The sequence below is a fragment of the Falco rusticolus genome, chromosome 7 (assembly GCF_015220075.1).
Source record: "Falco rusticolus isolate bFalRus1 chromosome 7, bFalRus1.pri, whole genome shotgun sequence".
Taxonomy (NCBI): domain Eukaryota; kingdom Metazoa; phylum Chordata; class Aves; order Falconiformes; family Falconidae; genus Falco; species Falco rusticolus.
The window spans coordinates 37,891,064-37,916,318 of NC_051193.1; the positions used below are offsets into that span (position 1 = coordinate 37,891,064).

Below are 25,255 nucleotides of genomic sequence, written 5' to 3' on the forward strand. Positions count from 1 at the left end.
GCTGGTGACTGTAGGTGGAGGGAGGACACCGGAGAGCAATGGTTCCGGAGGGGATGCGTTTCCCAGCCGGGAGCGGTGACTGCCGTGCCGGTTGAGGGGTGATGCAATGGTAGTGGCAGCAGAGCGGTGAGGAGCGCTGAGCAGAGCCGGGCCGGGTCGGGCCGCGCTTCGGTGAGTGAGTGAGGACCGGGCCAGGGATGGGGCCTCGCTGAGAGGCTCCGGCGGGCGGGGAACGGGCTCGTTGGGCGGTTGTTGCCGCCGCCGTGACCAGTGCGGGTGGCCGGGAGCGGGGGTCCCTGCTGGGCGCGCTCCCTCGCTGCCTCCCTGCCGCGAGGGTGTTTTCATCCGCTCCCTGCGGGGCCGCAGCCCTGTGGCTGCATCGCCAGCGCGTCAGAAGAAAAAGCCTTTTGCCCTAAGCAGTGGGGCGGGGGGTGCCTCGTCGCTGGAAAATGTGGCCCAGCCCAGGGAAGGGAGAGTTAGAAAGTGCCTTTGCCTTGCCCGGGCAGGCCTGTGGTGGGGAAGTGTTTCAGGGCCTCCAGGGTTAGAAACATGAGTTTGCTGGTTAATTTCATGCATAACCGTTCCTGGGCAAGAGCTCAGTTCTTAACAGCTGTAGTATAGTAAAGATTCGTATTAGACTTTATTCAGATGAGAGTGGTTGAATAGTCATATTATCTCAAGGAATCGCCTTGCATGCTTTTATTGTATTTTCATACACAAATTGATTACAATGAGTGGGAAGGTAGGTTTACTACAAAATGCATCCTATGTTGGAGTACTTCTTGAGGCATGTTTCACCCGATGTCTATGTGCATACTACCTGCCTTAATTTCACTTTTAATTTTTTGTTTTATTTCCAGGAGGCAAAACAGTTTTCAGGAACATAAGTGCCGGCAGACTTAAGTTCACATTCTTTCATTCTTTCATGAATTTTTTTGGGGGGGACCTTTATATTGCTGTTCTTTTTGAAAGTCTTGTTGTACCCTCATAACAATATTTGTCATGGGAGACTTAACATAATGTGAAACCCTGGTCTTTGATTCTCAGGTCTCCAACGCCAGATTGAGTAGCAAACAGTGAAAATGATCATAGATCTGTGATTGTCATCCAGCTGGAAAGAGACATGAATACAGTTCTTTTCTGATACCTGTGCCAAGGATCATTTTTGAGCTGTTCATAATTTTTTCGTATTCTTTCATATTCATACCATATTCATATTTTCATGTTCATTTCATATTCATATTCATTTCATATTCATGATGCTTTAATATTCTGAAACAGTCACAAGAGCAGTACCCATTGCAAGTTACCATGTATTACGTAGATAGAAAGAGTACACAATTCTTGGCTTTCAAGTTCACACTGTGAAACTGAGGCTTTTAAGTTCATTTTCAACTCTGGTCCGTCCTAAATATCCTAGTAGTCCATTCTCAAGTTCCCGTCTATCATTTTTATCCTCCAAATCTGTTTGCGTGCAGTATCTCATGTGTCTAGGACTGTTAGCCTTTGTAATATCAACAAGAAAGCAAGAAAATATGTCCTGATAAAATTTAGAATATCCAGACACTTCTTTTAAATGGTTTGCAATTGCATTTATGAATTTCAAAAGATAAAGACCTGTGTTCCAGATTACTGAATTCCTGGCTTGAATTCCACCAGAAAATAAGGACAGTACTGAAGTAAACAGAGAGAAGTTTTGGACAGCAGTCAATACCTTTTACATTCTCTAATTGTAATATCCTCATTTCTTGTTGCAGTGACTAGATACTTTTGCTGCTTCTTAATGAAAATGCACCTTCTTTTGGGTTTCTTTGCTCAGTTTAAATCCATAATATTCCAAACTTTTTGAAGAATATTTCTGTTTTACTGCTTCCAGTATGTGTGTGCTCAGTCTCAGCTGTAACATCTCAGCCTTTCTGAACAGAGGCGATCTATCAGCAGGAATGTACATTCAGGAATTAAGTTAAAACACCAAGTCACAACTTATTCTACACCAAAGAACAGCTTTTGTTACCTCTTTCTATTTTGTAAAATTTGAAGCCAGTAAAACTGGCATATTCCTACAGAAAGGGGGGTGTTAATCTTCATAAACATTTTCTGATATTAATTTACTCTATATACTTTCTTTTCCAGTTAAATATCTTGTGCCCATGAAAAAGAGGAAAATGCTAGTATCAAAATAAAAGAATCTTAGTAAATTGTAGGAATACATCACAGAATTGTTTCAGATGCTTCAAAGTATCTCTTTAAAATAACACTATCAAACTGTAAATAATGAAACTTGAAAGGATTGAGATTAGGTTAAAAACTTTACTATTACTGATAATACATTAGTTAATTATGTAATCTAAGCGTGGTATCTGTGTTAATAGACTTAAGTCAATTAAATTAGCAACTGGATGTACACACTTCTTGGCTTTCTCAGGCTTTAGCTGAAATCTGGGAATATTGCAGCTGTCTGACAAACAAAGCATTAATAGTAGATATATTTTGGTAACCAGCAAGTTTCCAAATCTTTTTTTTCTAGGCTTTTTACAGTGGCAGTGCAAATATATACTATGTAAATATAACCAAGGTTGTAATTAGACTGATTATTTTGTAGAAGGAAGGTTTTGAAATACTGCTGAACAGCTAATGCAACGATTACATGCTTTTGTTTCTTTTTTAATTCTGGGAAAAGGGAGCCAAATGAACGTGTATTTTTATTAACAGCTTTTATGATTCGCTTCAGTTACATACGTATCTTGTAAACTCAATCTATACATGCTTCACATGTAGCAATACATCGATAGTATGCTAGTGAGTCTCTCCTTGGCAAGTCAGTAGGACTTTACATGAGCACAGAGTTCTTCCTTCATGGACAGCATGACAGAGAATGCTTAGGACTTATGCTGTGTTTCCAACACACCACCATTTGCAACATTTGTATGAAATTAATTTAGTCTTTCAACTTGCATTGCGTTTGTCACTATCACATCTGAATACAATGCATGTAAAATAAGTGTCAGTTTATGAATTAAGATGACATCACTTTCCTCAAATAAAAAAGCTGTACGATAGCTTGGGTTATTGCATAAATTGGCCACATCAAATTGTGAGGCAGCACTTCACAACCTCCTATTATTTTTTGTGCATACTGCTGAGAAACAAATAGTTCCCTAAATTTAAAGCCTATGGCTTACCCAAAGTTTAATTGTTCTTTAGAAAGCAACATTTCTCACGGATAATCAGTGTGTTATGTAACATTTGGAGGAAAGCAGCAAAGGTGATGACTAAATTTTTCTCTTGTATATCTTTCTTTGGGCTGAAGTACTGTATTACACGTATTAAGACAAAATTGCAGATTATAGTTATAAAAAAATATTATCATTCAGAATTTGACAGGGTATCAAGTAGTACAAAAACATTAACTAATCGGGAATCAGATAACCTCTACCAACTGTTTTGAGATGCTCTGAATCATATGTATATTTAATTACTTTTAGTTTTAAGTTTGACTTTGAAAAGGTGTTCTAGTGTTAAATACATAGGCAAACAACATTAAGAGTGATCTCTAAATTTATTTAGTACTTTTGTCAGTCTCAGTACATGTCTGTTTGAAATTGAAGCTCATTTTATTTATGTCTCCACATTTATCAATCTGATATGAATAGAATCAGGTATGGGGTCAGTATAGTTTTTATATTCTTATTCTGTTCACCTAATCTTCAAGATATACATGAAAGAATAAAACACACTGGTTTTTGCCCTACAGTTCTCGTTGTTGCTGCTGTTTTGAATCTACAAGCGAAAGAATTGGAAGACATTAAATTTAGTTGAATTGTAAATAAACAGATCTTTTGCAGTCTGGCAAAATGGCTGACAGTCCGAACTGTGATGTGAAATCTCTGAGTCCACTTCAACTGTTTGAAAGAGTAACTGAACAAGGAGAGAAAGTCAGAGCCCTAAAAGCAGGAAAAGCAGCAAAGGTAATTCCATTTCATGTTTTGAACTCATCCTTTTTCAGTGTTGGTCTTTTTTTAAGCGTGCTGAAGAATATGATTATTTTGAGATCTATTTTGTATTGCAGTTAAAAAAAATCCTATTAAAAAGTATTTATGTCCATTTTGTGAACTGTGGGCATACCTGGAGCAAGGTAATCACTTGAAAAAAGAAAGATTTTACTCCTGAAGAAAGAACAGAGAATCTTAGAAGCCTGCTTCAGCTAGTTGACATGTTGTGTGACAGTATTTGGTTTTCAAGTAAAACTAATATCACTTTCAGTCTTCCCTGGTTTTAGATGCTTCATTAAAATGTTTTTCTCCAGGCATTATTGTACACATTAGCAAATACATCTTCCTGCAACTATACTGGCAGTCCCTGCTTTATCTCCCTTAAGTAATTTAGTAATTTCCCATTAATTTAAAGTTCTCTATTCTGTCACCACTATGTTGGCAACGAGTGTTCAATTTTAATATGGGATCTCATAGTGGATTGCTTCTGGGAGTAAGCCTTGAAAACTGAGAGTTGAATAAAGTGTTGATCTATTTATTGCTTGCATAAGGTGTTATGACAGCTTTGTACTAAAAAGGTCATAAATATTAAATTTTTAAAGAACTTTTTGTTCTAGTTTGTCTTCAAGTCTGCCAATGAACTGTAATGAATAAATTATTTTAAGATGAGCCAGTAAAAGCATTGTAAAGTAGATTATATAATAATTTACATTATAGTTAGGTATCTTAGAAATTTGTGCTTAAAATGTTACGCTTTATACCTCTGAAAAGCAGGCAGGCATGTTTTTTTCCTCAGGCAGAAATTGAAAAGTGAAACAGAGGTGCTTTAAATGTCTTGGCAATGGTGATGCTTTAAATTATGCTGATTAGGAAATGATTGTCTCCTATTTGCTTTTCTTTTACCTTTGGCAGTAATGCTGCAAATGTGTAGTAAACACTTACCATTTATGAATAAAGGCAACTCAGGTCAAAGCATGGATGCAGGATTTGGAAAGGTTAGAACATTCATATAATTGTTTGTCTTAAGTATGTTAAGTACAGGTGGGTTTTTTCCTTTATTCAGGATGAAATTGATGCAGCAGTGAGGATGCTTTTATCATTAAAACTGTCGTATAAAACAGCAACAGGACAAGATTATCAGGCAGGCTTGCCTCCAAGAGACCTTGTATTAATAAATAATGGTACAACTAAAGAAGAGGATGAGGATTTTGTGGACCCCTGGACTGTGCAAACATCAAATGCTAAAGGCGTGGATTATGACAAACTCATAGGTACAAATCTTTCTTTTCTACTAAGGAATTTATGTAAAGCGACACTAATGACTACAAAACCATCAAGGGTTAATAACAAATCCTGATCAAAACTATTATAGGTAACATTTAATTTATGCCCAGTCTTAGCATTCACATTTCTGAAGAATTTGCTGTAGGAGCTGAAAATGTCCCAGGCAGGGATTTCCTATGGAAGACTTAAATACTTTGCAAATAACTTTTCAGTTCAAAACAAAAGCTTTACTTGCAGTTTGTTTTTTGACGTAAGAACTGTAATTAGAAGTTATGTTAGTGAAGATGCTTTGAGTATCTCATCTTCAGTGGCTGTGATGCAGAACAGCTAGAGCCTGGATCATTCTGGACAAGCTAGAATTCTTCCTACCATCGCTCCACATCTGCCTTGACTTCCGAATTAGGGAGGGCAGGGATGATCGAAAACTAATGCAGAACTTTAAGTGTAATGACTTTTTCAGAAGACATATCATCAAGCAGACAAGTGCTGGCTGGGATGAAGAAGTGCAGCTCATTCAAAAAACATAAAATGCAATGGAAAATATTTTAGACAGAGGTATTAGAACACTTGCAAAGTTTTGTAATTTAAGAAACAGGGATTTAGTTAATTTCTTTATTTGTTTTACAGTCCGCTATATTAATAGTTTATTTGAGTCTAGCATAGAAACAGGTGAGAGAACTGTTCATTAATTTTTAGTATTTTTGCCTTATTTTTCTTTCCATTATTGTCAGTCTTTGTATTTAGTACCTCAGTCGTACATTGCTGGTGTCTGCTTAGTAGCTTGTTTCTCACAATAAAGCATACACCCTTATGTGGCAGTAGCAGTATATTTTTGCTTTTGGGAGGTCAGTTGCTAGTGTCAGCATTCTTTTAACTTTGTTATTGTAAGATCATGTCAAATGTAGGTGCATATTGACTTAATGTGCAGAAGGTAATATGAGAAAGAAAAAACTGGAAACTGAAAAGTGTGCAAAAAAAATGTACGTCAGTGGGAGAGAAGGAAAAAAGATAATTGTTAGAATCTAGAAGTGGACAAGGTCTCTCATTGTCTTGTTACTTGTGTAGGGAGTATGGAGAAGGGTTTTTGTTTTCCTGGAGGAGTTTCTAAGTCTTCTAGAAAAGTGGGAAGAGTAGAATACTTGTGTTGTCCCAATCTCAAGGTCTTTCTGAGAATGAGTAGCATGACTTCACTGTAAATCAATTCTCTAAAGCCATGTTAAAGCCTGACAGCAATGCCCTTTTTTCCAGTAACTGTTTGTATACATATTACCTTTTGATCTGCCGTAGAGTGGTGAATTAGTCTAAAGGGTTTTTATGTGTTTACACTACTAGCAGATTGGGGAATTTGGTGGATGAGTCATTTTGCCTGTTGTAAATGATGTGCTAGAAATTTTTCAAAGAATGCTACCCTAGCCACTTCAGAAGTGAAATAGTTATTGTTTGTTATTGGTAAACTTCCTCTTCTTCTTCTTCTTCTTCTTCTTCTTCCCCCTTTTAAAAATAATAAGTATCGTCCAAGAACTTGACATCTGATAGCTGTTACTGCAGAGGAAATTTTTGTGCGACCTATAATCTGTTTATTTACTAGTGGTACCAGAGAAAGTTGCCAGTGTGCTTGTGTTTTAAGTAAACAGAAGAAATGGAAGTGCTAAAACCACTATGTAATTGTAAGGGATATTCTTCTCAAATGGTTGTTCTAGACGTACACTTAAGTGTATGGTTACAACAAAACAGCCTGAAGATATCCTGGGAAGCAAGATTCTGTTCGCTAAGTACTAGACATGAATATTCCTTTAATTTTTCCTTTTTGTTTGTTTGGGCATAAGCAAAGAGCAGAGGGATGAGTGAGAAAGAGATTTGTATGTTAACCATGCTGATAGCTGAATATTGCAAGTGATAACAAAATGGTTGAAGTTGGTGGGGACTTCAGCAGATCATCTAGTCAACCCCCCTCCTCAAAGCAGAGTCAACTAAAGCAGGTTGCTCGGGACTTTGTCCAGTAGGATTTTTATTATCTCTGAGGATGAAAATCCCATGACTTTCCTGGGAAACCTCTTCCTGTATTTGACCATGTGCACAAAATTAACGTTTCTCATATGTTTAAATGGAATTTCCTTTGTTTAAGGTTGTGCCCATTGCCTCTTGTCCTTGCACTGGGCATCACTGGGAAGTCTGGTGCTGTCTTCTTTAGTCCGTACCACCTCCCCTAATTGTGTGTTTATACACATCGATAAGATCCCTCCTGAGCCTTCTCTTCCTCAAGCTCAGCAATCCCAGCTCTCTCAACCTTTCCTTGTATGACAGATGCTCTAAGACCTTCATCTTCATGGGCCTTTGCTGGATTCACTTTAGTATGTCCACGGCCGGAGCCCAGAACCGGACCCAATGTTCCAGATGTGTCTTTAACGGTGCTGACTAGAGGGGAAGGATCACCTCCCTTGGCATTCTGGCAGCACTGTTCTGAATGCAGCCCATAAGGCCTTTGACCTTCTTACACCACAGAAGCACGTTGCTGGCTTATGTTCAATTCCTTGTCTGCCAGTACCCTAGGACCCTGGGGTCTGTCTGCCAAGCTGCTTTCCAGCCAGCTGACCCCCTGCCTGTACCAGTGTGCAGAGTTATTCCTTACCAGGTGGAGGACTTTGCATTCTCTTTTGTTGAACTTCATGATATTATTATCAGACCATTTCTCCAGCCTGCTGAGGTGTCTCTGAATGGCACCACAACCATCTGTTGTATTAGCTACCCATCCCTCCCAGTATTGTTTCATCTGCAAACTTGCTGAGGGTGTACTCTGTCCAGTCATCCACATCATTAATAAAGATGTTAAACGGTATTGGCCCCAATATCAACCCCCTGGGGAGCATAAATAATATTGGGCTCCAGCTAGACTTTGTGCTCTGGGTGACAACCCTTTGAGCTTGGCAATTCAGCCAGTTTTCAGTTCATCTTACTGTCCACTTATTTAGTCCAGACTTTTATCAATTATCTATAAGAATGAGATGGGACACAGTATCAGAAGCCTTTCTAAAGTTGAGATGAACAATATCTGCTGTTCTTGCCTCATCTACTAGACTAGTCATATCATCATAAAAGGCTATTAAGTTGGTCTGGCATGATTTCCCATTCATAAATTCACACTGACTACTCCCAGTGAACTTCATGTCTTTGATAATGTTTGGGAATGTTTTCCAGGATTATTTGCTCCATCACATGCCCAGAGATTGAGGTGGGGCTGGGTGGCCTGTAGTTCCACAGATCCTTGTTCTTGCCCTTCTTCAAGGTAGGAGTGTCATTTGCTTTCTTCCAGCCTCCAGGAACCTTTCCCAGTTTCTATGACTGTTTAAAGATTATTGAGACTGGCCTAGTCAGTGAAGTTACTGTAAAACAAATAGTAAGGTATTAGTTTTCTGTATGCAAATATAACATGGCAATGGCAAAGAGGAAGAGTACATAATAACTTCACCAAATGCAAATACACTTTTGAAAATGGCAGCTGTCAGGACTACTTATGTACAGCAAGTTGAAAGCTGCCTTTTGGCAAAAGCTAGAACACTGGAGAACAAAAGCATGCTAGGAATTTTTTTAAAGCTTGTTAGGGAATGGAGACAGTCCTTGTCAGAAGCTGTTTCAGAAGGCAGGTTCTTTGTGGATAGGAAGCATAAAATGTTTTGCACATCCTCATAAGAGGATAAGAGGAAATAGGTAAGGAAAATTTATGCAATTTTTTAGCAGGAAAGATGAAGATGGGCAATGAAGAGGGATTGTGTGGTCTGTAAATGTTTAGTAAAGGTACTTCGGCATTTACAGTAGATTGTTCTGTATATCAGAGAGATTTTAATCACTTCCTGTGACAGTATATGCCCAATTAATCTGGGGCATTCTCATGTTCTGTTTGTGCAAGATTAGCTTCTTGCCAGTTTCTGTTGTTCTTCTGAACAAACATTTCGTACTCATTTGGTCTCTTTTTAGCATTCATCCAGATTGTAATTACTTTGCTATTTTGTAATGCATTTTATTTGCTAGGAGAAAATTCATTCGGTGACTAAGGTTTGCTTAGGAAAAGCAGATGCAATAACATTCAGAAAACATATGGATTAAAGCAGTGGTTGCTGAATCATGTACCAGCATTCATCTTTTTTTAGTGACATTTATTTTAATGGGTCAGTGGGTGGGCCCAGTGTTTCCCTTGTGTCATATCCTGCTTGATTCACCTGGAGTGAATGAACAATTGTAAGCAGGAACTTGTTTCCTATTAGATAATCGTGCAGAAACCAAGCTGAATGTTGCAGTTGATGCACCTGAGGGACAGGATGCCATCTAGAGGAACCAGGACAAGACCAAGAAGTGGATCCATGTGAACCTCATGAGGTTCAACAAGGCCAAGTGCAAGGTCCTGCACCTGGGTCAAGGCAACCCCCAGTATTGGACAGGCTAGGGGATGAAGGGATTGAGAGTAGTCCTGTGGAGAAGGACTTGGGGGTGAAAAACTGGACACGAACCGGCACTGTTCACTCACAGCCCAGAAAGCCATATCCTGGGCTGTATCAACAGAAACGTGACCAGTAGGTCGAGGGAGGTGATTCTTCCCCCCTGCTCGGCTCTCCTGAGACCTCGTGTGGAGTACTGCATTCAGCTCTAGAGCCTTCAGCACGGGAAGGACATGGACCTGTCGGAGCGAGCTCAGAGAAGGGCCACGAAAATGGTCAGAGGGCTGGAATACCTTTGCTATGAAGAAAGCTGACAGAGTTGGGGTTCATGAGCCTGGAGAAGGGAAGGCTCCAGCAAGACCTTATAGCAGCCTTTCAGTACTTAAAGGGGGCTTATAAGAAAGATGGGGATAAACTTTTTAGTAGGGCCTGTTGTGATAGGACAAGGGGTAATGGCTTTAAACTAAAAGAGGGTAGATTTAGACTAGATATAAGGAAGACATTCTTTTACAGTGAGGGTGGTGAAACACTGGCACAGGTTACCCAGAGAGGTGGTAGGTGCCCCATCCCTGGAAACATTCAAGGCCAGGTTGGACAGTGCTCTGAGCATCCTGATGGAGTTGAAGCTGTCCCTGTTCATTGCAGGAGGATTAGATTAGATGACCTTTAAAGGTCCTTTCCAACCCAAACCATTCTATGATAAAATGCCTAGTTTTCCCTCCCATTTAGTAATTAATTCCTACTAACCTCATGTTTAATGATTATATACAAAGTTTTGTAGTAATGGTGTGCATAACCAGTAATTCTAGAAGAAAATCAAATGGATATAGAGGGTCTGGAATAGCAGAAGTGCTTGCCTCCAAGTTGATGCTCAGATTGGATACATTGCCACTCTCCTTTCCTGTCAAGATAGAGTCGTTATTTCAGTGAGGATTCCCGATTTTTTATTTTTTTTTTTGTGAAAGGCTGTTCAGTGAATAATTCATGTAACAAATCAAAAAAACTTCACATAACGAAATTAACAACACATCCCCATTTTCAGCCAGAGCGTAGGAGAGGAACTACCTGTACACAGGGCTTCTCGGCATCCTGGTGCTCCAGGGTACGTGTTGGTCTGACTCGTCTGTCCCATCCCTCATAAATACCTTGAGAGCACTGCAGTCTGAATAGTCTTTTTTGAGATGTGTGCAAAGCCTTGATGGACTAAAAGTAGCCTCCATGCTGTGCTTTGGGGACCTGTAAAGGGACGGAAGGCCTCATTTCTTCCACAGGAAACAGCAAGGAATTAGTCTAGTCTAGTATAAGCCCAGTGTGTTTGAATATTGGGCTTTTCAAATTACACCAGTGTGCTTAATATTCTTTGCAGCCCCATTTCTTTGTAAAATGAGTTGCATACCCAATGCAGTACATTAGGTAACTAGCACAGATTGAGAGCTTTGCCTCCACCTGCAGTCAGTCACTTTCCTGTCCAGTGGTGTAAACTGTTAGCTGTCCAGTTAAGGATCATTACCATGTGCTAGTATATAACATTAGAAGCCTACCTGCTCTGGTAAAAAGTTGTAGTCTGAGGAAGGTCATTTTGGTTAATTCCAAAATTCCAGAAGGAAAGCTTTTAATGTTACTGGCTTCTGGCTTAAAAAAGAAAATTTAGAAGCAAGAACGTGCATAAGGAGGGAATTCAAAGTAAAGCTGATCGTATGTGGGGCTTTCAAAGCGATTGTTGTGTTTTCCACAGGGTGGAAGTATAGCAGTCGTGTAAGTCATAGTTTACTAGTTGCATAATGAATGATTTAGAATTAATTTCTTTGTTTCTACTTTCATTAGGAAATTGGCAAGACGTTTGAAATTTGTTGAGTGTTGGCAGTATATTCCTGTGGAATGATTATTTCCTGTTACAACTAGGAAGAGCCAAAGTGCTGCTCCTGTGTGGACATGTGTCTTATAACCATGGAATCTGCCAGTGTAGTCTCCCTGTAATAAGATAGTTGGAATAGATAGATCTAGTTAGTTTGTACAGATAAAATGTATCTTTACATTCAGAATCTCTATTTTGTTATCTACTTTGGCATTTTCAATAATTAATAGGGCAAGTTGTTCTAAGGTTGAATAGACCAGAATAATAGCAAAGAGGAGATTCTTGTCTAGATTTTTTGATCAAGTTCAAATCATGGAGCTATTAGGGTCCAAGAACTGGGGCTGGTGTATAGAAGGCTTTACTGAAGCTTTAAGGAAGAAATAAGACTTTCGCAGTTCAGTTTTATTAGGATTGGGGAAAAAATACTGCTTTTTAACTCTATCAAAACCCTTTTTGAATGAAATGGCTACTTCTGAAAGTGTATTTTTATTAGCTGATTTCCTAATCCACCAAGTAATAAGTCTTATTTGATTGCCTTGAAGACTATTATGCATTACCTTTTCAAGCCTCTTGAGGGGAGCAGTGTCTACAATCACGCCCATATAAAAGAACTAAATTTGCAGAAGAGTATTTGGGGTTGGAAAGTGAAAAAAGGTGATCTGAGGGCAGAAAATTTAGACATTGAGAAGAACACTCAGAGCCTCACAGCCATTTTTATCCTGTGGCTTACAGCAGCCAAGTTACTGACCTAAATATGTTTCTTTGGAATGGTTTTTTTTGTGTTCTGAACATCAATACTTCTGCTGTAAGGAGACTGCAATTATAATCATTCATGGATGAAGCAATACTACATGTTGGGAATGGACTGGGCCTCCTAGCATAGAGTTAGGACTGCAAATGACTGCTAGGACTTCAGGCAAGAATCAGGAAAATCTAGCCATTTTACCAGAGGCTTGAAGAAAGAGGTGTCCTTTTTAATCTAGACTACATTGATATGCTATTGGTAATCCAAGATCTGATTGTAGCTATGCTATGCTTACCTTTTTTTTTCTTTTTTCTTTTTTTCTTTTTTTTTTTTTTTCACATTTTATGATTATAGTTCGGTTTGGCAGCAGTAAAATTGACACAGATCTGATCAATCGAATAGAAAGAGCTATTGGGCAAAAGCCTCACCGCTTTCTACGTAGAGGAATCTTTTTTTCTCACAGGTGAGGATTTATTGTTTTAAAATTCAAAAAGGTCCTATTAGGTGGACTTTCTGTCAACATTACTAGGAGAAACTTACGACTAGCAAAAGACCATGTTCCTTTATACCAAGGCAAACCAACTGTGTCACTTGAAATTAGCAACTACTGCAGAGACTTCCCCTGGCAGCACTTGAAACCCTTGGTTGCATTGGTTTCTTATATATCCTCAGTAATCCCAAAGTGAAGAAATGTGCACAGAATCTTTGTACAGGTTCCATTTCAGCTCTATGTTGGCGGCCAGATACAGGCGTTGGCCTAGCAGAGAACTCCAGGGCTCCTGTGGTGTCACTGCTGATGTCAGCAAGGGTCCGTGTGAGCTCTGGACCTATGCATCTGTATTGTTACATAAAAAAGGCTCAGGGAATAATCTTAAACATCAGCTTATTGTCAGCATGCGTGGGCTTTTGGCCTATGGCAACTAGCATGTTTCAAATAAGTGCCTGAGCATGACTCGGGGCATAACCTCCACCAGAGACCATTCCAAGCTGGTTGTTTGAACCTGTTTGGGAAATGATTCCCAGCTCTGTTTTACTAGGCCTTAGAAATTATTATGCAATTAAGTGATTTTAAAATATGCACATTTTTTATTTTCATTTAAATATTAAATTTTAATTTAATTTTTCTTTGAGTTTTTTTGATGGAGACTGAAGGAGACAATACCTTTCATGAATTAAAAGAATTAACAAACAAAACCTTTTTCTAGGGCACTTACCGTACAATATCTTATTTACAAATACATTTGGCTTTAAAAGCACTCAGATTTTGAACAGAAGCTTTTTGTTGTGCATGTTTCTTCCTAAAGAGTTGCACCGTGTTTTCTCTGGGTTTTTTTAGAGATATGGACCAAATCCTCGATGCTTATGAAAATAAGAAGTCCTTTTACCTTTACACAGGCAGAGGGCCGTCCTCTCAGGCAATGCATGTTGGTCATCTTATCCCATTTATATTTACAAAGTAAGTGATTTCTACCATTTGTATTGATCAAAACATTTTGGAAATGTTTAATGTGGTTTATAGAACTGCTGAAATGATACATTACAAAGAGTTTTGGTTATGTGAGGTGAATATTAATGAACTTAATGCAATCTTATCTTTTCACTAAAATGGTCGTAATCCCTGCGTCGCCATAAAGCACTCTTCCTTGCACCCTTATCCCTGTGGCACTCCTTAGAATTTTTGTTCTTAAAAATGAGTTTGTGATGAGACTGGGTAACGTTGCCATGTAACATGGTGCCTGCAGCACAGAGACATGGGACTCGAAGAGCTAAAAGTCTCTTTGAATTCTGTTTCCATTGCAAATGATGACCCCTATCGTATGTACAGGAAACCATGTGTGAGTCTTTTTTTCCAAGTAAGTTGTCATCATAATCTGTATAAAATGTTTATTTATCCTGTTAACATAAACATAACTGCATATGCATACAAAGAAAAGAGAAGCAGACCTCCTATACTTTTGCTTAAATGTGTAAAAATATTTTAGCTGTGTGATTCATGTCCCTATTTTAACTTACTTCGCGATAAAAATCTTTCTGTATTTATTAGGTGGCTTCAAGAAGTGTTTGATGTTCCCTTAGTTATACAGTTGACTGATGATGAGAAATACCTTTGGAAGGACCTGACAGTTGAGAAGGCACATGAGTATGCTAGAGAAAATGCAAAAGACATCATTGCATGTGGTTTTGACATCAACAAAACCTTTATATTTTCTGATTTAGACTATTTGGGGTAAGTATAAATTTTTTTAGGGCATTGTAATGAAAAAAAGTGTCTGTATTTTCTCTCCAGCTTTGACAGCCAGCAATGTTTTAATAAAGGTACATAAATTTGAAAGCTTCAAGGCAAGTTTTACAACACTTAAAATAGAAACATTCTAATTTTTCTGCTAAAATTTATTTGTATAATATTGTCATTCTCCTATATAACATATGAACACATACTTGTGTGTGCAGTGCTTAAATTTAAATTATAAGAAATATATTAAACCAGCTAAATTGTAAAAATACCTAAACCACCAAGAAACCTCCAGACTGATTTGTTTAAGATGGTATCAGAATCTCTGAGATGTGTTTACACTTTATCTGCATTAACAAAAGTCATTCTTAGAAACTTGTTGTGGTCAATTAATTTAATAATACAGCATGAAAAATTATTATTTGAACTTTGAGTAAAATTTAAAGAAGATTTAAGAAAAAGAAACTGCTATTGGAACTGCCGTCTCGGAAGAAAGAAGTTTTATGGCAGAGTTCAGAACTGAAGCTGTGGCCTTTGTTTTTCCATGTGGGGTGATGAGCTTCCTTAAAGACTGGGATGAGAGAACGTGTGGTTTAGAGATGAACTGTATAACATACAGCCCCCAGAACGTGGAGTCTACAAAGCAGTTTTTCCTCCTTTCAGTCTCCTGGCTTTCCTGCCGTAGAAAGTTGCATCAACACAGATCAGTCTTGTGGCTGAATGAGGGCGGTTCAAAACTGCTGTTTCTTTCGCTTTAGCTCCTCAGCAGAAATAAAAAATAGTTGCTGAACTATTTTTAATTTGGAAATGCTGGTGCCCTATTTGGTGACAAAGTCCAACCCGTAAACTTGGCTTGTAGAAAATGAGAATTTGGAGGATGTGAACTACTAATCCTTCAGTGAACTGCAGTGTCCTGTATGGGATACACACTGGGGGTAGCAAGCAACACAGAAGACATGATCCATTCAGGTTGCCTGAGTTTACAGAGAATTATAAAATAAGTAAATTTCAGGCTTCATGAGGTGTTTTGGCACCATTTCCAAATCAAAATATTTCTGGGTTTAGACTGTTAATTGTGACAAAAATATGTTTGCTGTAAGTGTTGGAGTGAGGGAAGAATAAATTAAACTTTCAAGGCACAGAATTTTTGTTTGTTAATAATTTTTTAATTGTTAATCTCACTGGGCCACAAAAAGCCTGAAATTGTGAGATTTAGTCCTGCAGGTTTTTTGACGTTCTCAGCTTTTGGAGTGAAAGTTTCTACCTACACATTTCTACTCTTACTTTATTTTGCCACTTTTTCTCACAGGACAAGTACTGGATTCTACAAAAACATCGTCAAAGTTCAGAAGCATGTTACATTTAACCAAGTGAAAGGAATCTTTGGCTTTACAGACAGCGATTGCATTGGTAGGAAATAATGAGTCACTAGAAGTGATGCTTGCTTTCACTTTCTATGGCACTATTTAAGTAATAATTTAAAGAGATTAGTATCTGCCACTCACAAAACTGTTAGAAAAACCAAGATGATCCATGTTTCTAGGCTGATTCTAAAAGGCTGTTATTGTGATTCCTTCAATATAGAAAATACTTCATGGTGAGATTTCTAGTATAATATCTACCTTTATGGCTTTAGTAACAGCCAAGTACAAAACAAAAGTGTTGAAGTGCCCAGGATAGAAAACTTTTGGATATTTTTAATGTATGTAGTGATTGAAACTATAGTCAGTTATGCCTCCTAGAAATTTCCATACCAAAGTTATATAGAAGCATTTCTCTTCAGAAAAGGTTCTATTAATACATACGCATGTATGCATATGAAAAAAATTAAGGAGTGCTCAAAAGCCTAGTTACAGAAAGGTGCTGGGTAAATCTGTCTTCCATTTACTTCACTATGATTGCAAATTTCTATCACATTGGCCAAAAAAAAGATTGTGTCAAAGATAGCATTGAAGCCTTGGTGTTCCTGAGCACTCATAACATTCTTTGACCCATAATTGAGTGAGTGACAGCGTTTCAGCATTCACTGTAACTAAGGGACAGATTCCTACTTGTTTTAACAGTGCTCTAATGAAAGTTCATATTGTGGTAATGACTTCATTACATGTTTGGAAAAATCTGCTATTTGCTTTCTGTTCTGAGAGGGTTTTGATCAAGGAAGCAGGTTGGTCACCATGTGATTAAGCACTGTATTAAAAAAAAAAGCTAGACACATTTGAGATGCTTCATGAGTACAGCATGCATATAGCAGTGAGTAAGATCTTAGAGGGGAACTTGCCTGAGAAGTATCTCTGTAGTCATTCTCTCACAAAGAGGGGGGGGTGAGGAAAGCAGCTCAGTGGTGATATAGTCAATTGTATTTCTGGGAAGGGTGGATAGTTCAATGATGAAGAGAGTATGCACTGATGAACCTTTTCTGAAACCTGTGATCACAGCCTGCCTTTTTTCTTTAGTTTCTATGTTAGTTGAAGGATTGTTGACATCATAGAAGGCAAAAAAATAAAGGTTCCTCAGATAAGGCAACACTGTTTGATAAAGATAGATGTGGGTCTTCAACTGTCTGAATGATTCGCTTGTGCACTGTACATATTTCAGAAAGTTCTCTCTATTTATCATTGCTTATAATGGCTGCTTAGCTTTCCCAAACATGTTGTTTTCCAGGAAAGATCAGCTTTCCTGCTATTCAAGCTGCTCCATCTTTCAGTTCATCATTTCCACAGATCTTCAATGGCAAGGAGAACATTCAGTGTCTTATCCCATGTGCTATCGATCAGGTAAGAAAGTCATATTACTTGATTTGTTTATCATGGATTTGGTTTTGTAACATACTATTTAAGCTTTGTGGTGGTATATCAAAATATCTGGAAAACATTCTTGTAAGCACTTTTCTGGGGCAGAAGCTGGAAGAGATAGAAGGATGTTGTGCTGTGTCCTGATGAAGATGAAGGCTTAACCCAACAATCATGTATTCATGCATTGCGCATTCTTGTGTAGTCTTGGATCTATCTTGATCTCAATCCAGTTCACAGTGAGCTGACATCTGTGAAAGCAAAGTAACTATGCAAAAGTGTACTGACATGGGGGTAAGAAGATGATTTTGGCCATCTCCATGGTAACTAGGACAAGATGTAATGGGCTCAACTTGCCCCACAAGAGATTTACATTGAACCATAGGGAAGAACCTTCTATCAGTGAGAATAAAGAAGCATTGAAATAGTTTGCCAGAAAGGCTGCAGAACCTTAACAATTCAGATATATTTAGAGAGGATGGAAGACCATCAGCTACAAGCGACATCATTACTTTTAAATAAGCATTGTTTCTAGGAATCAGATTCTGCACTCTCTGAATCTTTAGCTATTTTAGTCACAAGGACGGTCACTGGAAGATCATGTAATTACATTCATCACCACAATATTAGCTGGTAATATTATTGCAGTTGGTTTAAGTCAGGTCATCAGCACAGCACTGCCAGCTTGATCACTGATTTAGTTCAGATTCTGTGCTGGTTATTAAACGTTTTGGGAGGAAGCTTTCATTTTTAGTCTGCATCAGTCTCCAGGTGTAATTGACTTCATATAAGTCTTTGTAAATATGCCTATTAGCTGAGGGAATCAGAGTGTACAACAAAAGTATGAGAATGAAAAAAGGGATTTTGTTGGTTTGTTTCTTGGGATGAGCTGGATTGGAAGTAGGTTCTAGGACACTTTGTGATTTGGTTTTTTTTTTCTGGTTTTGGTTTGGGTTTTCTTGAGGCCACATGTTAAGGCATAAACAGGTCAGCACTAATCAGCTTTTAAATCACATTTTTCAACTTTATTCTGTGCTTTTATTGATGGTTGTTCTAGGATCCTTATTTTAGAATGACCCGGGATGTAGCACCTAGAATTGGACAGCCTAAACCAGCCTTACTGCACTCAGTCTTCTTCCCAGCCCTGCAAGGAGCACAGACAAAAATGAGTGCTAGTGACCCAAACTCCTCCATCTTCCTCACTGACACACCCAAACAAATCAAGACAAAGGTAAGGACCTGCAAAACCTGAGAGTGCAAAGCTTTATAACAAAAAGGAATGGTGGTCCTCGTGGTTTCAATGATGAAATCTGAATCCTTTTTCCCATACGTTTCATGGTAAAGCATCTTCAGAAATTGACTGAGTTATGCAGATTTAACTAGACTATCAAATACAGTCTTTTGCCTTGCCAACTAGTTAAACAGTACAAATATTACCTAGAATAACATACAAAACATCATGTTTGTTTATCTGATACCTGCAGAGCAGTGGTGTAAAAATAAGCACTGTGGAGACTCATGCTCTAAAAACAAATATTTTGTTTCCATAGTTTTGAAATCTGACAGTCCTTGGTGTAAATCAAATAAACAGCTCTTTCTTTTGACTGCCTTTCCACGCTGAGAGAACCAAGCATTGCAGGGTGTCAGTTGCAACACAGGTCAGGCTTTTCCTGCTACTTGGGGATCTACTGCTGCCATGCATTCCTCCCTCCAGTTCATAAATAAATATTATGTTGAATTTCATCTGAGTTTTAGAAAGGGTATTTTCTCCCATGTGAATGCCTTTTCAAGTTCAAAGGAAAATCCCTCTTACCCAGTGTCAAAGGATTTGGTTTGACAGAAGTTCACCTGTGTTGTGTTATTTTAAAAAAAAAAAAAAAAACAGTCTCCGGAAAATGATTTATAGGCATGATAACCAGACATGAAATAACTATCGATCAGAACAAGAAAAAAGATGTATGTGTTTTTTCTGCTGGATGGGCTTGGATTAATTCTTTTATGGTTGACAAACCTATGTATAGATCAGATTCTTCTACAGCCATCTCATAATGATTCATTATCTTATGTAGAAACCGATTAAACAGTACTGTTTTGAAGAATTGGAATTTTTCATGTGTTTGGATTATTATAATTCCAATTTATTTACACAATTACAGAGCTGTGTGTTTTTTTAAAAAAGCTGTAATTTCAGAATAGAGGATACATAGTGGTAGTGTTAGTAACTTTCTTCCATTTTTTTCCTGGCAAGTAGCTAGTAATCTGCAGAGAGATCCAAGATGCCTTATGCCCAGTTAATAAGTCCTGTTTATGCTATCTGCGAAGTAGGTTGGAAAAATAACAAAATAGTTTTAGCTACTTTGAATGTAAAAGCTATAAAGAAAAATTTCTGAACATAATGTAAAGTATTGAGTAATGAAGGACAAGCAGTGATTTATTTCAGCTTCTGAAACCCATCAGAAATAATTATGGAAATAGAGCTTGAGTAAAAGACCAAATATTGTTATGGCCAATAAATTAAAAAATAGAGAAGGAAAGGTCTCTTCCAGTGATGGATGAAGGTTAAAAAGAGAGTCCCACTGCTGCACACAAAAAATTACTGCTTACAGCATTTTTCAGATTATTAGGATGTCGCTAAGTAATGGGGTTCAAAACTTACAGGTAATAGAAAATGAAAAATTACTACATATTGGGAAAGGCTGACAAGCTTCTGAGAAGTCCATGGACATGAATGGCAACATTACAATAAACTATTCTTGTTTCACCTATCAGCACCAAATTACAACTCAATTATTTGTTTGGTTTCCTAGAAAGTGTTATTTAAATTCTAAGCCTGTACTAATTCAGGGAAAAGATCAATGCATCACTGTAGATAAATCATTGAAACCCTCGGTCAAGGAGTAGATGCCAGAATATGTAAAAAAAGAACTTGAGATTAATATAAGAAACATTTTATATAAAGCAACAATGTGCCTTCACCTGGCGTATTGTATTTCATCCCTCTCATCTTAGTAAAAAGACAAAACTGTAGAGACGAGGGACATAGCAAAAAATTCATACAAAGAATTTCAAATTCTGGTAAGGAGAGAGGTAAGTGCAAAACAATATGTAAAAACTTGGTTTTACAGATATGGAGGCAGCTATTCAGACTGTCCTACGATATAATAGGTGTAATGTGACAGATGGTGGTTCATTTTCTGAAGATATAAATCAGTGCAATTTTTTGTATGTAATTCATTGCCACAAGACATCATCTGTAACTGGTGGTTAGAAAGATGCAAAAAAGCACTAGACAGTCATACAGAAAGTAAGAATCTTCAGAAATTTTAAATATATAACAGCTTCTACATACTAGAGTTAATAAAAATTTAAAAAAAAATCTACTTCATACACATGTGTGTCTCTGGGCCGGTTGATGATGATACCTGAAAAGATACAAGAGCCAAATGACAGCTCAGCTTATGGTTGAGAAATACTTTCTTCCTGACAATTTATTTTCTTTAAATTTGTAGGAAGATTAGCATCTTCTGAGAATTCTACACATGTATAAATTTTTAAAACAGGCCAGTAGCTTCTGAATTTACTGGGAATGGGAGTAGCAGGTAGATCTCTTCACCAGTGCAGTTTATGTGCCCATAGGAAGATATGCTTAAAAAGAGGGGGTGAGAGTCAGCAAGTATTCCACTTTTAGACTGAACAATTGGGCATTTGTTTAATTTTAGCCATTCTAACCAGAGTTTTGTAATCTTTGATTTTGCTTTCTCTTCTTTTCCTTTTCCCTGAAAAGAGGAGGCAGCTAAAATCTCTCTAGGATTTCTTTAAAAATTCTCCATGTCTCCTCCATCTCTTTCAAAATTAATTTCTTGATGAAGTAAATACCTTATTTTTTTCTTACATGAAGGACACTCCCTGTAAGCACAAATTCTATCCAACAGAAAACAGCTTCAGCAAAAGGAACTTAAAAGCTTTTTAACTGACTCTTGGGTGGATTATTTTAAATTTTTGTTCATTTTCATTTGAATATGTGGTCTGAAGAGTATGTGTGTAGCCGTTTTTCCTTGCTAGATTCTAATGACCTCCTTTTGCCTCCCTGCTTTGGTCCTGAGGCTCTGCATTAACTGGGCCCACTCACACTTCAGCTAGTCCTTAATACAGAATTTGGAGGATCATGATAGACCTCCATTTACAATATAGTAATCCAGAATTTAGTAGAAATTATACTATAACATTATTATGTTGTTTCAGATTAACAAGCATGCCTTCTCAGGAGGCAGAGATACTATTGAAGAGCACAGAAAGTACGGAGGTAACTGTGATGTTGATGTGTCTTTTATGTACCTGACTTTCTTCCTAGAGGATGATGACAGGCTTGAACAACTGAAGCAGGTAAGTAGCCAAGTTGAAGATAATATTATCCATTCCTGATTGTGAGGACAAAGCTGTAACTAAGTCCTCAACAATGCTGAAACTTAAGTCCTATGAACCTTCTCCAGGAAGGTAATTGTGTTGTCATCCTTACGCTCCTCATCCTTTGCAATTCAGTATTAAGATCTTTGTATTTGTTTGTTTGCAGTGTGCTTCTTTCTCACAGACCAATCTATCGGTTCTTTAAGGAAAAAAAATTAAAAAAGAAGAATCCATAGTATTTTAATAGGGATCTCCGGCATAGTGTAGGACAGTATCTCCCTTACCTTTCAAATGTGGCCGCTGTAGGATTGGTGTTAATTGTATAATACACTCTGCCTGTTCCTTATCTGCAAGGTACCTAAATACTCTGCAAAACTACAGAAGCTTATGTCTAAAGCTTGCTGGTTTTTTGTTTTTTCTTATTATCACAAGAAATGTAATGGCTATGAGGAACTGATTCACTGAGACCAAGCAGAAATTGGGTTTCATATGGGTTTGAGGAAAATGCACCTTATCTTGTAGACTTTTTCCCCCAGGGGTGGTAGCAAGACATTTCACTTCATTCAGCTACACGATCACCATCAATACTAGGCAGCATGCATTCTCTGTGAGGCAGTATCAGCACTGATGGTACCCATGTCACATTGGTTTATGAGCTTTCTCATGCTGGCAACAGCTGCAAGAAAGTCAAAAGCTGCAGATTCTTCTCCAACCCTCTCTTGCCCACACCGGAGCGGAGTTGGATAGCTACTAATCCCCATGCCGACTGTTGCAAATTTCTCATGGAAATCTGGAGCACCTTTGACTTAATGAGCTGTTTTCCATTAGTCTCCAACCACTGCAACAGTATCAGTCTAATTCTGCTGCAGAGACAAAGCCTAGACCACAGCTAGAAGCTTGCTGCAATGCTGCCTCTGAACCAGATTAGAAAACATGAAGTCACGGCTTACAACGGCAGTAATGGAACTGTTGCAGTTAATGGTACCAGAGGAATAAGCTTTCAGAGAAAGCAATGTTAGTGGGTTTTATAACAAACAAACAAAACCAGAAAAACTCACCACCCCCAAAAACCACCACTGAAATTACAGTTCAGTTCATTGTTACTGTATTTTACTGTTGCTGAGTGAGCATCAGCAAGTTACACCTTGACTTGATACTACAAATGGCTTGATGACAAGGGGAAGTAAGATTATCATGGGTTTTGTTATTTCAAATCGTAGCTGGACTGCCCCAGCCATGGGCTGAACCAGTCAGCTGGTAGCCTGTGCTTCTAGCTAAAGCATTTTCAGCGTCAGAGCAACTGAATGCATTGCCAACTGTGAATATGACTATTAGTAAGAACATAGATTCTGAGTCTTTGCTATAAAAAAGTATTTGAATCCCATCTAATCTCTTACCCAAATGCAGTGAGAGAAAAATACGAGAATTTGTAGCTCTTATTGCAAAAAACAGTTTAGGGTGACTGTTTAATTGAACTGGGATTCCAGGGAGAAAAACATGCAGTTTCCTGAAAATAATTACAGGATTTCCCAGTTACATTCTTGTGAATGTAGCTTATTCAGTCCATATAAATTGTCATGTATGAAATTGCCCAGCTGCCTTAATCTTTTTTTGCAAGTTACATCTTCAGAATGATACTGCATGTGCTTATTTTTAAGGCATCCAAATCTGTATTTGTTAGGGCCAGGCTTTTAAAGAAATACTCGTCACTGAGTCTTTTTCCATATAGCACCACATTTAGTAATCAACACTTTCTTGACAGGCATACACAAGTGGGGAATTGCTCACGGGGGAGCTGAAGAAGGTCCTTATTGAAACATTGCAGCCCTTGGTAGCAGCTCATCAAGAGAGACGGAAGCAGGTCACAGATGAAATAGTGAAGCAATTCATGACTCCACGGAAGCTAGCTTTTGAATTTTGAAGAAATGTGTATGTAACTTACCACTTGATTAAACCAAAACCAAGTAATTGTTGTCTTCTGTTGTATGTCATCACTCCCTAGTTATATACAGCCTGCAATCAGTGCTTTATAAATACTGCTTTTAATGAGTTAATTACCATGAACATCAGAGTACAGGCAAAATTAAAAACAGGACTCTATTTAAAATCAGAGTATATGAGAAAATCTTGCAGAAAAGCATGTCTGTCAGCACAGCATTGTATTTTATTGTATTTCATGTTGAAAATATAAATTAAAATTCCATTTTGATGATAAAGCCTAACTTGTAAATTGTTTCAGATATGTTGGTAAGAGGTCATATCTCAAACTAAAAACTAATAGCTCCTACTAACCATTAACTGTGTACCTTGGTTTACTAGACTGCATGTCCTTTTGCGCTACTGGGAACATGCTGCACACAAAAAGATAGTGACTGTTACAAAGTAGAGTACACAGTGACATGGGCCTGGGACCGATACAGAAATAATGATCTGTGAGTTGAACATGGGAGAAAGAATATCGGGGTGGTGTTTTGCTATCATCTTCTTCTGTGACCTGGGGCAAGTCATAGAAATCTCACTGTACTTTTGTTTCTGCAGCTATTTAACTGGTCTGAATGCCTCTGGAGGGAGGAGGTTATCACAAGGTTATAAAGTTCCTTAATAATCTCGGATGGAAGATAATATAGAGATGCAAATTTTAGTTCCCAGTTATAAAAATTACTGAGCATTAAATCATGCTGTGAAAAGGAAGTTGCTGCTGGACACAGGGATACTTCTAGTACTGTCCTGCTTTACTGCACCAGGTCATTTGAACTAGGAGTGCTTATTTTAAGATGTATTCCAGTAAGAAAATATACTTTAAGTACCTCATGTAATATTTAATTATCTCCTTTCTTAAAAAGAACTTCAATGTCTTTGCTATGATTTATGGAAGAAAAATTCAAATTATTAACTAATTAGTTTTGATACATACAAGACAAATCTATCAGTTTGCATTCAACGCTGTATTTATAAAGAATAGAAAGTTGCTAGCCCGTAGTCTTATCTGCATCAAACAGGTGGGTATTGATGTGTGGTATTTGCAAATAATTTAAAAATATCAGGAAGGCACTTGAATGAAATGTGAAAGATACAAGCTTTAACAGGGTCTGTACTGTGGGGCCTAGTAGACATATATCAACTGTAGCATTCTTTAAAAAAACAAAAAAAAACAATAAAAAACAAAAAAGCAATACTTTTAATTTCGGTGTAAACCTTTGAAGTCAGCTGATTGCACTTGAGTTGAGGGAGAAGTTTCAAGGATGAGACTTCTCGCCAACTTCAGCAGACCTTGGATCAGCCTGTTAGTACATGAGAATGTGCTGAGCTATTTGTGCTGCCTGGAGTGGCTGCCACTGCCTTCATAGCAGCGGCAGTTCTGTAACACAGTGTGCTAGTCCTCTCCAGCAGTGACCTTGCCTTTCGGAGATGGAATTGCCTGTGTGCTAAGTTGTGTATGAGGTGAACCTGTTTGTGTGAGGAACCAAGGAAAGACTGAAATGCAAGGCAAATTTCGTTCTATTGCATGCATTTCAAACTTGTG

General features: G+C 37.9%; 1 protein-coding gene across 4 annotated transcripts; it reads left to right on the top strand.

The window, feature by feature from the left end:
- The first annotated feature begins 51 nt into the window (after window positions 1-51).
- On the top strand, window positions 52-23,948 carry WARS1 (tryptophanyl-tRNA synthetase 1). 4 transcript variants are annotated; one of them, XM_037393821.1, is made up of 11 exons: window positions 52-171; window positions 3,835-3,968; window positions 5,056-5,263; window positions 12,661-12,769; window positions 13,643-13,762; window positions 14,351-14,533; window positions 15,849-15,949; window positions 17,201-17,313; window positions 18,386-18,559; window positions 21,571-21,711; window positions 23,495-23,948. In XM_037393821.1, the coding sequence occupies exons 2-11, from the start codon at window positions 3,855-3,857 to the stop codon at window positions 23,651-23,653; spliced, it is 1,422 nt and encodes a 473-aa protein (XP_037249718.1). In that variant the 5' UTR covers window positions 52-171; window positions 3,835-3,854; the 3' UTR covers window positions 23,654-23,948. The 4 variants fall into 4 exon arrangements, with proteins under 4 accessions (XP_037249718.1, XP_037249716.1, XP_037249719.1 ...); XM_037393819.1 differs by having other exon boundaries at window positions 57-171; window positions 3,755-3,968; XM_037393822.1 differs by having other exon boundaries at window positions 70-171; window positions 3,846-3,968.
- The last annotated feature ends 1,307 nt before the right edge of the window (window positions 23,949-25,255 follow it).

Coding starts and splice junctions, on each gene's coding strand:
- WARS1 (XM_037393821.1), top strand. CDS start 3,855: ATGGCTGACAGTCCGAACTGTGATGTGAAATCTCTGAGTCCACTTCAA. Junction 14,534..15,848: donor TCTGATTTAGACTATTTGGG/GTAAGTATAAAT, acceptor TTTTTCTCACAG/GACAAGTACTGGATTCTACA. Junction 15,950..17,200: donor TACAGACAGCGATTGCATTG/GTAGGAAATAAT, acceptor GTTGTTTTCCAG/GAAAGATCAGCTTTCCTGCT.